Source organism: Gossypium hirsutum, chromosome A08 (assembly GCF_007990345.1).
Source record: "Gossypium hirsutum isolate 1008001.06 chromosome A08, Gossypium_hirsutum_v2.1, whole genome shotgun sequence".
Taxonomy (NCBI): Eukaryota; Viridiplantae; Streptophyta; class Magnoliopsida; order Malvales; family Malvaceae; genus Gossypium; species Gossypium hirsutum.
In genome coordinates, this window is record NC_053431.1 from 120,580,891 (window position 1) to 120,592,162 (window position 11,272).

At 31.1% G+C, this 11,272-nt stretch overlaps 1 protein-coding gene across 2 annotated transcripts; it reads left to right on the forward strand.

Moving 5' to 3' along the window:
• The first annotated feature begins 5,959 nt into the window (after nt 1-5,959).
• On the forward strand, nt 5,960-10,929 carry LOC107962795 (nitrate regulatory gene2 protein). 2 transcript variants are annotated; one of them, XM_016899314.2, is made up of 7 exons: nt 5,960-6,238; nt 6,407-6,479; nt 7,024-8,201; nt 8,409-8,480; nt 8,798-9,006; nt 9,475-9,698; nt 9,829-10,929. In XM_016899314.2, the coding sequence occupies exons 3-7, from the start codon at nt 7,091-7,093 to the stop codon at nt 10,649-10,651; spliced, it is 2,439 nt and encodes an 812-aa protein (XP_016754803.2). In that variant the 5' UTR covers nt 5,960-6,238; nt 6,407-6,479; nt 7,024-7,090; the 3' UTR covers nt 10,652-10,929. The 2 variants fall into 2 exon arrangements, with proteins under 2 accessions (XP_016754803.2, XP_040930981.1); XM_041075047.1 differs by having other exon boundaries at nt 8,942-9,006.
• Nucleotides 10,930-11,272: the final 343 nt, after the last annotated feature.

The following is an 11,272-nucleotide window of genomic DNA, read 5'->3' on the forward strand; positions in this document are numbered from 1 at the left end:
TAAAAATCAACCCATGAAATGATAATATTAGTGAGTATGTAATAACATTATTATTTGTGGTGAATACCTTGATTTCGACAAAAAAAAGATTAGTACAATAAATAATAAAATTTATTATTTTATTTTGGGAATAAATATCAAATTTATGCATAAACTTTGATTCAATCTGCAATCCGATATATGAATTTTGATTTGGTTTAATTATACACATGAAATTTGAACTGTGGTTTATATGTATATATAAAACTTTGATTTTGATTCAATTATACACATTTAAGGAAATAAATACATACATCTATTTTCATATTTGATAAATATAATTGTTTGTGTATGCAATATATCAATGTAAAATGATGCTAATTTGATAATATTGTTAGTAATTTGTGAAAATTGAATCGAAATTAAAATTTCATGTATAAGATCACAGAAAATCAAATTTCATGTATGACATTGTACATAGAATCAAAATTCATGTATAATTTTAATATTATCGCATTATTTTATTTTGTTAAAAATCCATGAATTTTTTTAATAAATATATTTAAATTATAGAAAATAAATTTTGTGATTAACCGTTTACCTCTAACACTCACGATATATTAATTTTAATAAAAAAATGAAAAATCAATGGTGATAAATGTTTCTTGGACCCACAAGTCAGTAATAGTTATCAATACCCATTTTACTTTATGGACCCTACAAATTAAAATATGTTACATAAAATGTGTCCTTGTCAATGTATCATCATGATCATATCTTACCTTCTCTTTTTGCTATATATATGATTTTCCCAATATCTGAAAAATAACATTTTTGTTTATTAGTATTTTAATGCCAAATTCCAAACAATGTTTCCCAAGGACATACCTTATTTTATTTTACAGTACTTCTCAAATATTGTATTTCAATGTTAAGGTTGAATCCAATATTATATGGAATAATATAAATTAATAAAAACCTTATTATCAATTTTCTACTGTCCTTTTAAATTCACAAGGATTTAGAGTAAAATTTTGAATCTTTAGTAAGAGTTAACATTTAAGATTTAATTGTGATTTAAGGTTGTTATTTTTGAATATTTATGTTTGAAATTCATCATATGCGATTATATATATATATAGATAGATTTAAAAGTTACATCATGCGCTGATGCTATACGTGAGTTTTAATCTGGTTAGTGGGCTTAGTTTGGATTTTTCAATTCTTAGTCAATTTGTGTTGTAATAATTTGATTCTATTTGTTCGAATATATTTGTGTTTGTCCTTGACTTTGCTATAATGGTTTGATTTTGTTGGCACAATACCTATATTTGTACTTTTTCTTAACGAAATTATATTTGTACTTTGATCTAAGTGTAATTTAAAAAAAAAATCCAAGTTCCTAATTTGCAAAAGCTTAAGTATAAATTTTAGGATAAATATTTGATAAATTGATTGTGGAAATTTTTAACTTCACAAGTCGAGTAAAGATTTTACCATGTGTTTTAAAAATAAATAAGACATATGAAAACATCTCAATCCCAGTTGTAGATTTAAAAATTTCAACCACTTATATATCAAATATTTATCTTAAAATTTATGGCACTAAGATAAACTTTTACAAAAAAAACTACTAACTTGTTTCTTAGAATTATCTATATATCTACTCATTTTGGCATCATCTGAATTTACAATTTATAAACTCTATTAACTTGACTCAGAAGGATACTTGGATCGTCCAACTAACACCAAACTAGCATCAAAGTGCATCACCGGAAAAACTGAAATTGGGTAAACTAACACCTAAGTGCATACTGGCGCATAGAGCGCACACAAAGCACATATTTGGAACACAAGGTGCATCTTGGCATGCAAGGTGCACCGTGATGCATAATCCCATACACAAACCAATCTTATGGCACACTAACTATATCCAACTTTGCCCGGCTAGTTAATGGGGTGTCAATATTCAATTCCATTTACATTTTACTACACATAATTTTCCAATCATATTCACTATCATAATTCAATTCATTAACATATCATATGTATTTCATATCATTCGATACATATTTTCACCCAATTCCATAATACAAAACATATTTCAAACAATTCATAATATTTACATTTTATTCAATTTAGTCCTCTATTTTAGCAATTCATATTCAAGCTCAATAAAATAGTTCAATTTATCACTAAATACTCACCTTGACACTCCCATTTGCAATTAACATGAAAATTTAATCAATTTAAATTACTTTAAATCATAAATGTACAAATCGTGGTCTTGCGTCACTCTTTGATCATTTTCGCTTTTCCTTTCCCTCTCGATATTTTGGTGTTGTCATTAACTACAAATAATCATAAAACATACCAAATTATAAAATTCCAATAGAATCAAAATCAATTATCATATTTCACAAAATTTTTAAATTATTCAATTTAGTCCCTAAAATCAAAACAAACATAACTTCCAATTTAAGGTCTTGGTTTGGGATCCGATTCCACCAAAACTCATTAGAGACCCTCTATTTTCTATCTCTAATTCATGATAGTTTTGTATTTTATTCAATTTAGTCCATAATGTACGAAATAAACAATCAAGCTTTACAAATTAATTCTTTTCATATACTAAGCTTAATTTCTAACACTTTAACACCTAAATCATTCAATTCTCAATCATGCCAACTTTATAAAACTTTTAAAAAAATTACAAGTTGGTACATGGTTTAACTAAATCAAGCTCTCATTACTCAATTTCCATAAAAAATCAAAGAAAAATGACTAGAGACTTGCTTGAAATGAAGGTAAAAAAGCTTGAGAACCCTACAATGGCATCCTCCCCTTTGTTTTGAAATTTTAGATGGTCGTAGAAGATGAAATTCATCTCTCCTTCCACTAATTTCATATATATATATATATACTTAATTAAACGTTAATTAATTTAATTACCTATGTTTTAGTTAATTTAAACTTTAATTACTTGAACTAATTAACATACATCATGTCATCCACTAATATTTATTTAAAATAGTTCAATTTTTATTTTAGTCATTCGGTTAATTTCTATTTAAGTCCCCAAGCCTTAATCTAATTAAAAATTTTTAGCGATTATAATTTTATAATTTAGTCCTTGAGTCATAATTACTCACAATTTTAGTTAAATCACTTAACCAAATTTCAATTCATCAATATAATAACTCTGTGAATATCTCTATTAAATATTTACGGACTTGGTTTATGGAAAACAAGGTCTCAAAATGGCCTTTTTCGACACCATTGGAAACTGGGTAGTTATAGTTTTGTATAAATTTTGTATTGAGAGTTTAGCACTTTATCTGTTCATTAAGAATTCATTATTGTGAATTTTTTGTAAGTAAACAGGTGAGTTACTTAAGTTACAAACTAAGTTTGCAGGACGAAAAACTTAGTGGAGAGAGATCTAGATCTAAGGTACAAAAAGGAGGTTGATATATCGGGGCTTAATGCCACTTAAATAACTGATTGTACGATGTTAAAAGATAGTGGATTATCTCCCTAAGCAAGACCCCACAAATGTAAGAAAATCGAGCTGCGTAAATAATTGCATTGTGTTCATTGTTGTTCTTTCACAATGCAATTGTCACTTCTCTTAGCATTGCTTCCCTGGTCTTGCAACTATTGACTTCGTTTATCCATTAACTAGATTTTTATTTTCCAACAATATGTTTAAAAAAATATTTTAACTTTTTACCGTAATTTTATATAATAATATCAAACACTTGAAATTAACAAATTATACCTTTTTACAACACTTTTTAAAATTACTTTTTTTTAATTAAACTTTTAAAATCTCATCAATTTGATTTAAAATAAAAAAGTTAACACAAGTTATAAAAGTTTGAGAGTGAAGTTTGTATTCATGGCTTTTGAAAAATTAAACTCCAATTGTTTGACATTTTACAAGCTTCTCTTAACTTTGGTACATCAACTTCAAAGTATATAAACTTTCATACATCTCTTTTCCAATCTTGAAAATGATGGTCAAACTCTTTGAACCCATAGTTGAAGTGGTTTCATGTCAAACTTTTTAACAAATACTTAAAACCTAATTTAACCAAATCCCCCCTCTAAAAGTAGTGTCAAACAAGCATTTGAAGGTGTTTTCCAAAAGGAGGTAAGAAAAGAAGATGCTCTTCTTATTTCATCCCTTTCTTTATTCTAATAAGATTTGTTAAATTCTCTCACTTTATTCTCTCCCAACTAAAAGCCCTTCAAAAATGCATCTTTCTCCTCCTTTTCTCACTTTTATCATCATATTATATATAAATATATCCTCCAAACAAATAATTAAATAAAAGAACCCAAACTCACTTTAATTGGAAAGAAAAAAAAAAGAACATTTTCAGGATAGTGGATCCATTGATGATCTTTGGTCCTAAATAATCATGAATAATTTCAGAAAATTCCAGTAGAAACCAGCTGTTTTTTCTCAGATAAAATGGTACTACTGTACCTCATGAGATATAATAGCTTAGAGAGAGAGAGAGAGAGAGAGAGAGAGAGACTTTCAAGGTATTCATTATTCACCTAACTAAATTAATAACCCAACCTTTAAAGGATTGATTTGTGTAATTTTTTTTATTAGGTTAGTATGCAAAATATTTACTATTATTCTTATAAACTAGAGATAAATTTATCATTACACATTTTAACTTTATATTGAATTTTGTGGCTTTTTTTTATTTAATTGAAATTTGCCACTAAAATTATTATTTTTAATAAAATGTTGCTATTCAATTTTAATTAAAAATAATTTGAAGATAATTTTTTATAATAAATATTTTTATATTTTAATTTAATAGTTAATAATAATAAATTAATATAATATTAAAATTAAATAAAATTACTTTTTTATAAAAATAAAATTACTTTTTTCTTTTACTATATAAGTACTCTCTTTTTTTCAAGTTTTATTTTAGTAAATAGAAATTCTAATTAAGTTTACTAATTCTTAATATTTATAAGTTAAATTATTGTTAGCTATTAAAATAAAATATTTGAAAGAATTTTTCTTATTAATTTATATTTTTAAATCATCAAAATTAATATTGAGTGATAAAATTTAATTAAAAAAATTAAAGTTTGTGACAAATTTTAATAAAATTCAAAATTTAATGATAAAATTCAATCGCATAATAGTTGAATGTCAAATTTACTCATAACTTCAAACAATAATGACATATATAAATGAAAACAAAATATAATGGAAAATTTCAATATCTACTTATAGTATTTTTTTATTTATTTCAAAATTATTGAATGTAATGATAAATATAAAAGAATACATACTTTAAAATTGAAGACAATATTATTAAGAGGGCTCAAAATCTTAAAATTAATAATGAAATATATATAAAAGTTACCAAAAATATATTTAAATTATCTTAGACAACTAGGGCTGCAAGTGCCCCGGTCTCCCATAAAATGAATTTTTTTTATTTAGACTCTTTTATAATTTATAAAATTTTAAATTAATAATGGTAAAACTACACTTTAACCTCTAAAAAAATAATATAAATTTAATTTAATCATTTAAAATTATAAAGATATAAACTATTAAAATAATAAAAAAATTATAAAAATATATAATTTAATTTTTCATCCACTAAAACAAATTTTAGCTTCCCAATCATGTACAATCTTGATTACTACCCATTAGAACAGCTTGTCGGTACTTTTCATTGTCAGAAAATGGCATAAAATATATAGATAGATGTTGAGGTATCAACTTTCAACGGCTTATACAAATGGTTAGTGGTTTGATTTTGTGTTTAGGACATCAGATTAAGTTTTGTTTTTTGTTAGAACAAGTTACAGTACTAGGCAGCAGCTGTTTATTATGTTTACCCTCTGTTTTTGTTTTTACCTGCAAAGTGGGACCACAATCCACAAAGCAAGAGACTATAGATGGATGGGCCTTTTGTTTTCCAAGTGCCCTTTTGCATGGAAGCAACCGGCCATTGCCATTGTAATTTTCTTTCTTACACCCAAAGTTACAAAGTTACAAGTATAATTAAAATAATAATATACATATATAGGAAACCTTCATCAGATTCGCCCCTCCTTTATCTCTCTGATGACTGTGTCTAGATGACTCATCCCTCTGCATGAACACGACGACCCTGCTCTGAAATCCAAGCCTTTTCTTTGTTTTCCATATTTATGCCTGACATCTATGAATCTTCCTTTTTCTAAATTTGATGCTTTGTCCTTCAAGGTAATTGCTTTTATTGATTTGGGTCTGATTAAGTTTTTTTTATTGGTTTTATTATCTGGGTTTTCTCTTCCATTGAATTGAATGCTTTTTCTTTATTGTTAACGATTGGTGCTTGTTCATGAATTTTGATTCTAACTGTTACTGTGTTTGTTGCCTGTTGTTTTTCAGGGTTAATCTAATCCTTTGGGTTTTGAATTTGATTCTATTTTGCTTCAACTTTTTGAGTCCCAAACTCTTTAAGGTAAACTATTTTCCTTTTGGGGGTTTTGTGTTTGTTAAAATTAGGAACTACTTCTTGCGAAATGTTTTTGAGTTGAAAGAAAAGTTAAATCATGTTAGGATTATGTTGTTTGATAGCTATTGTTGGTATAATTATACTGGGTTTTTTTCTTGAAAGCTGCACACGTGAATATCCGCATAGATTCCCTACCATCTTCCCCTTTCTTGTTCTTTTTCTTTTTCTGCCTTAAAAATTTTGAACTTTGCAGCTTTTTGTTTTTATATTTTTCCTCACCTTTGATGTTGCTTTGTGGTGAACGCTTAAAAGATATCTGAGCATTCTTTAATCATACTTGCTCTTTTAACTTTTACACTAGGGTTGTGAGTTTATTATAGGTTTTGGGTTAACAATCATAATTCAAATCCTTTAGCATGTGCTTCGGTAGAGGTAGCTTTGATTTTGAATTAGTTTAGCTTATGAGGTTTTATAAACATAATCATGGTTACTATTGCTACGTGGTTTAAGATGTTCGTTTAATTTGACATAAGCTTGATTTTTTTTGCAGGAGAATCCTTGCGTGTTGAATCTTGATTGATTGTTAAGGGTAATATCCATCAGTAGAGGGTAGTAATATGGGGGCCTCTGCCTCTAAAATAGAAGAGGATAAGGCCCTGCAGTTATGCCGGGAGCGGAAGAAGTATGTTCGTCAGGCACTTGATGGAAGATGCTTACTGGCTGCCGCTCATGTTGCATACATTGAGACACTAAAAAGTTCAGGAACTGCTCTTAGGAAGTTTGTCGAGCTTGAAGCTCCAGTCGAGTCTTCCCTTTACACTTCAACTAATGCTACACCTGAGCCCCTTGCTTTAACCGAAAAGTCGCTTTCCCACTTTTCATACTCTTCTCCATCTTTCTCACAACGTGTTGATGCACCTGAAACCTTTTCTCCATCACCTTCTCCTCCCACTTCTAGTCATTTTCAGGTGAACCATATGAGGTTTGGGGTTACGTCTTTGAGAAAAGTCGAAGAGAAACCCCCGCTACCTGATATCAGATTGGTAACCTCATCAAGTACTCCACAGAGTACCACTCCTCGTTCCACTGGAAAACCAGAATCATCACCATTTGAAGCTTCTTCTTTGCCGTCAGGAACACCGGAATGGGATTTCTTTGGTCTTTGGCATCCAATTGACCATCAATTGTCATTTCAAGAAGGGAAGGAGCTGAACCAAGGTCCAGAAGCCATTAATGATTTTAGACAACATAGGGAAGACGAGGTTGTTCCTGAGCTGGAAGATGAAGAGGGGTCTTCTTTACATGATAGAGAAGAAACTCAGGGTTCAGAAGATGAATTTGATGATGAGCCCCCTGCAGATACTCTGGTTCGAAGTTTTGAAAATCTGAACAGAGTCAATGACCATAAAATAGTCAATGGACCATCAGCTATTCCGTCTGTTGGTAGTGTAGCTTCAGAAACGGACTTTGTCAGTAGGGAAAAGAGCAATTCTCCCAATTTGTCACCGCTAAGGGGGACACCCAGCAGTGTTTCTATTCCGATTGGAATAAAGAAAATGCCTGTAAAAGAAGATGCTTCCGAAAACAAGGTTGCCCCTAAAGATTTCCTTTCTGTCATGAAAGAAATTAAGTTTCACTTTGTAAAAGCTTCAGACTCTGGAAAAGAAGTTCCTAGGATGCTCGAGGCTAATAAGTTGCATTTCCGTCCTATTTTTGCTGGAAAAGGAGGTTAGATCTAGACTTTATCTCTTCTGTCATGTATAGAAGTCTTGACATGTGAAAATTTGGTAAAATAAAATTTGAACTTATGGAGATTTGAGGAGAAATTACCATTCATTCAGTTCCATTGAAGGGTCTTTGTAAAATGGTTGATAGTTTTTGTAAACTGCTAGAATTTGTGAAAGCTATTAGTAAGAGGACTTTGTACCGTTTCAGGTGGATTGATGGCATCCACGTTCTTCAGAGCATGTTTCTCATGTGGAGAAGATCCAAGCCAAGTTAAAGAAGGTAAATCTCCACAAACCATTATAGTTTAGGAAATCATGACTATGTTGAAGCGGTTTGAGCTCCTTAAATTTCAGTGCCATGCATTTTTGTTTAGTAATGAAATACATGTCTTGGTAGTGACTGCATGTTCTATGTACCGAATAGCATATACTTGGCAGACAGAGCTATGTGCCAAGGTAATAAATGGGTTATGTCATTATATCTTAAAATTTAGGGCAAGTTCTGCGATGATTCTTCTTCATAAGGATTCTAGTTTTTATTTTGTTCTTGATTCTTGGCTCCTGAATCCTATGCTAATCCATTCCTATTTTACATAGAACCTCCTCAAAGTGATGTGAAGTACTTAACTTGGCATAGGACAACGTCATCATCTTCTTCTGGGAATCCTCTGGGATTAAATTCAAAGGATGATGTTGAGGAACTTAACAACAATATTTTCTATAATACCTGCATGTTTTCAGGCAGTCATGCCTCAACTTTGGATAGACTATATGCATGGGAGAGGAAGCTTTATGATGAAGTAAAGGTATTATTCGTTTTTCCTTTTGTTTTTCTTTTCCCTTTCGTTATGTACCTTCACGTTTGGATATTTAATCCAGCTTAGGTGAAATAGGATGTCCCAAGAATGTGCTTGCTTAGGTACCCGTTCTTTGTTTCTGTGCTACTGATTGTCATTTAAAAAGGAATCCTTTGAAAATTTAACTTCGAAGTCCTAGGAAAATGAATGCTTTTGTAGTTGGTTTTATGTTTATGAACTTTGCCTGCATGTGGAGACGTGCACAGTTATGTATCTGGCACTTCAAATAGTTTACTGTAATTCTATCCGAGTCTGGTCTTGTCTTGTTTGTTGTTTTCCAAGGTCAAAAGTTATCCAGCTTTGCTCCTGTAGGTGTTTGAATCCTTATGGTTATCTAGTCAAGTGGTGATGTGTTACGAGGCATTAGAATATCTGATTGCTGATAGTTTATTTGTGTTGTTTTTCTCATAACTCAAGGCCAGTGAGGCAGTCCGTAGTGAGTATGACTTGAAGTGTAAAATGTTAAGACAGCTGGAGTCAAGGGCAGAGAGTCCAAGCAAAATTGACAAGACTCGAGCCGTTGTCAAGGATTTGCACTCTAGAATTAGAGTTGCAATCCAAAGAATTCACTCAATATCAAAAAGGATTGAGGATTTACGGGACAATGAGCTGCAACCACAACTTGAGGAGTTGATTGAAGGGTATGTCTTCATCTATAATGTCTTATTTGCAATTTCTGCCGTGCTTTTATGAGCCTGTGGAGCCTATACTTCCTAAAATAGTTTTTCTCTTGCTCGGATCTGAAATACTCTTCTAATTATGCCAACGCAGGTTGAGTCGAATGTGGGAAGTAATGTCTGAATGTCATAGGCGTCAGTTTCAAATCATCTCAGTTGCATACAAGAATGGCATCATGAGAATCTCTGTGCTGTCAGAATCACATCGGCATGTCACCGCTCATCTCGAACATGAACTAAGCTTGCTGTGTTCGAGTTTTACAAAGTGGATTGGTGCCCTGAAAGCTTATCTGAAAGCCATAAACAGTTGGCTCAGTAAATGTGTTACCATTGGAAAATCTTGGAAAAGATCAAAGAAGAAAAACTTTGAAACCCAATTTACCCAATTTTTGAGACGATGCGGCCCTCCAATTTATGTAACCTGTGGTGGTTGGTATGACAAGCTTGAAGCATTGGAGCCTTCTATAAAGCAAGTCTCAGACTCCATCAAACGTTTGGCAGCTGATACATCTGGCTTTTTACCGCACCAAGAAAAGAATGAGGGGAAGAATGCCAAGCGACCACATGAAGCATCAGGGAATGATTCCAACATTGGTTCTGCAATCAATATGTCAAGAGACGAGGCTATGAAAGAGAGCACATCTGCATCCAACGAAATTAGTGATTCTGCGTATAACATGTTCAGAAATGATGCTTTGAAGGATTCTTTCGAGACAAGCCTAGTTTTCTTTATTGGTCAATTGAAGAGTTTTGCAGAAGCATCTGTGAAGATGTACGCAGAACTTGACGGGGATATTCGACAAGCCAAGCATAATTATGGAATCTCTGTCAAAGGAGTCGAGGTTGCCAATGAAGAAAATAACACAGAGAGCAACAACCAAAGTGGCAGCGATCAACAACCGAAGCCGCAAGTGTAAAATCATGTGGAGAAGATGTTGGTAGGATTGTGTTGAAGAAAAATGTGAGAGCATGAGGCATTTTGATATTTGAGATGGGAATAAAAAGGGTATGGGGTTAGGTATCCTTGTGTTACATTCAGTAAGTTAATAAAGAAAGTATGATTTTGTAAAATGGGGGTGATTTATAGGCCAAAGCTGTAATTAGAGGCTTCAAACAAAACTTGTATAGTCTCTTTCTCACCCAACAGTGAGCATAAGAACTCCGATACCGAAAAAAGGAAAAAGTTCACCCCTTATACTCTCATTTTGGTTATGATTGAATTGTGTTATTCAAAGTATGCCAAGCCTGTGACTGGAAACTGGAAATAAATCACAAGGAAAACACCAATGTTTTTGGGGCGAATTGGTCCGAAAAGCTTCTGTCATACTAATTGAGTGTAAAAAAGTATAAAGTATAAAAGTTTAATTGAAATTGTTTGAAAACGCTTCAATGCATTAAAAACTCATTAACCTTGAACTATTAACACATGTTCAATTGTTAGCTCAACTGGTGTTTTTATATCAGTTGAAGTAGTTTATATTAATTTGTAGGTTAACTAGGTTTTTTCTTCCTTCGGACTAATGTATCGACCAATTTTT

Coding starts and splice junctions, on each gene's coding strand:
- LOC107962795 (XM_016899314.2), top strand. CDS start 7,091: ATGGGGGCCTCTGCCTCTAAAATAGAAGAGGATAAGGCCCTGCAGTTA. Junction 8,202..8,408: donor TATTTTTGCTGGAAAAGGAG/GTTAGATCTAGA, acceptor GTACCGTTTCAG/GTGGATTGATGGCATCCACG. Junction 9,699..9,828: donor CTTGAGGAGTTGATTGAAGG/GTATGTCTTCAT, acceptor ATGCCAACGCAG/GTTGAGTCGAATGTGGGAAG.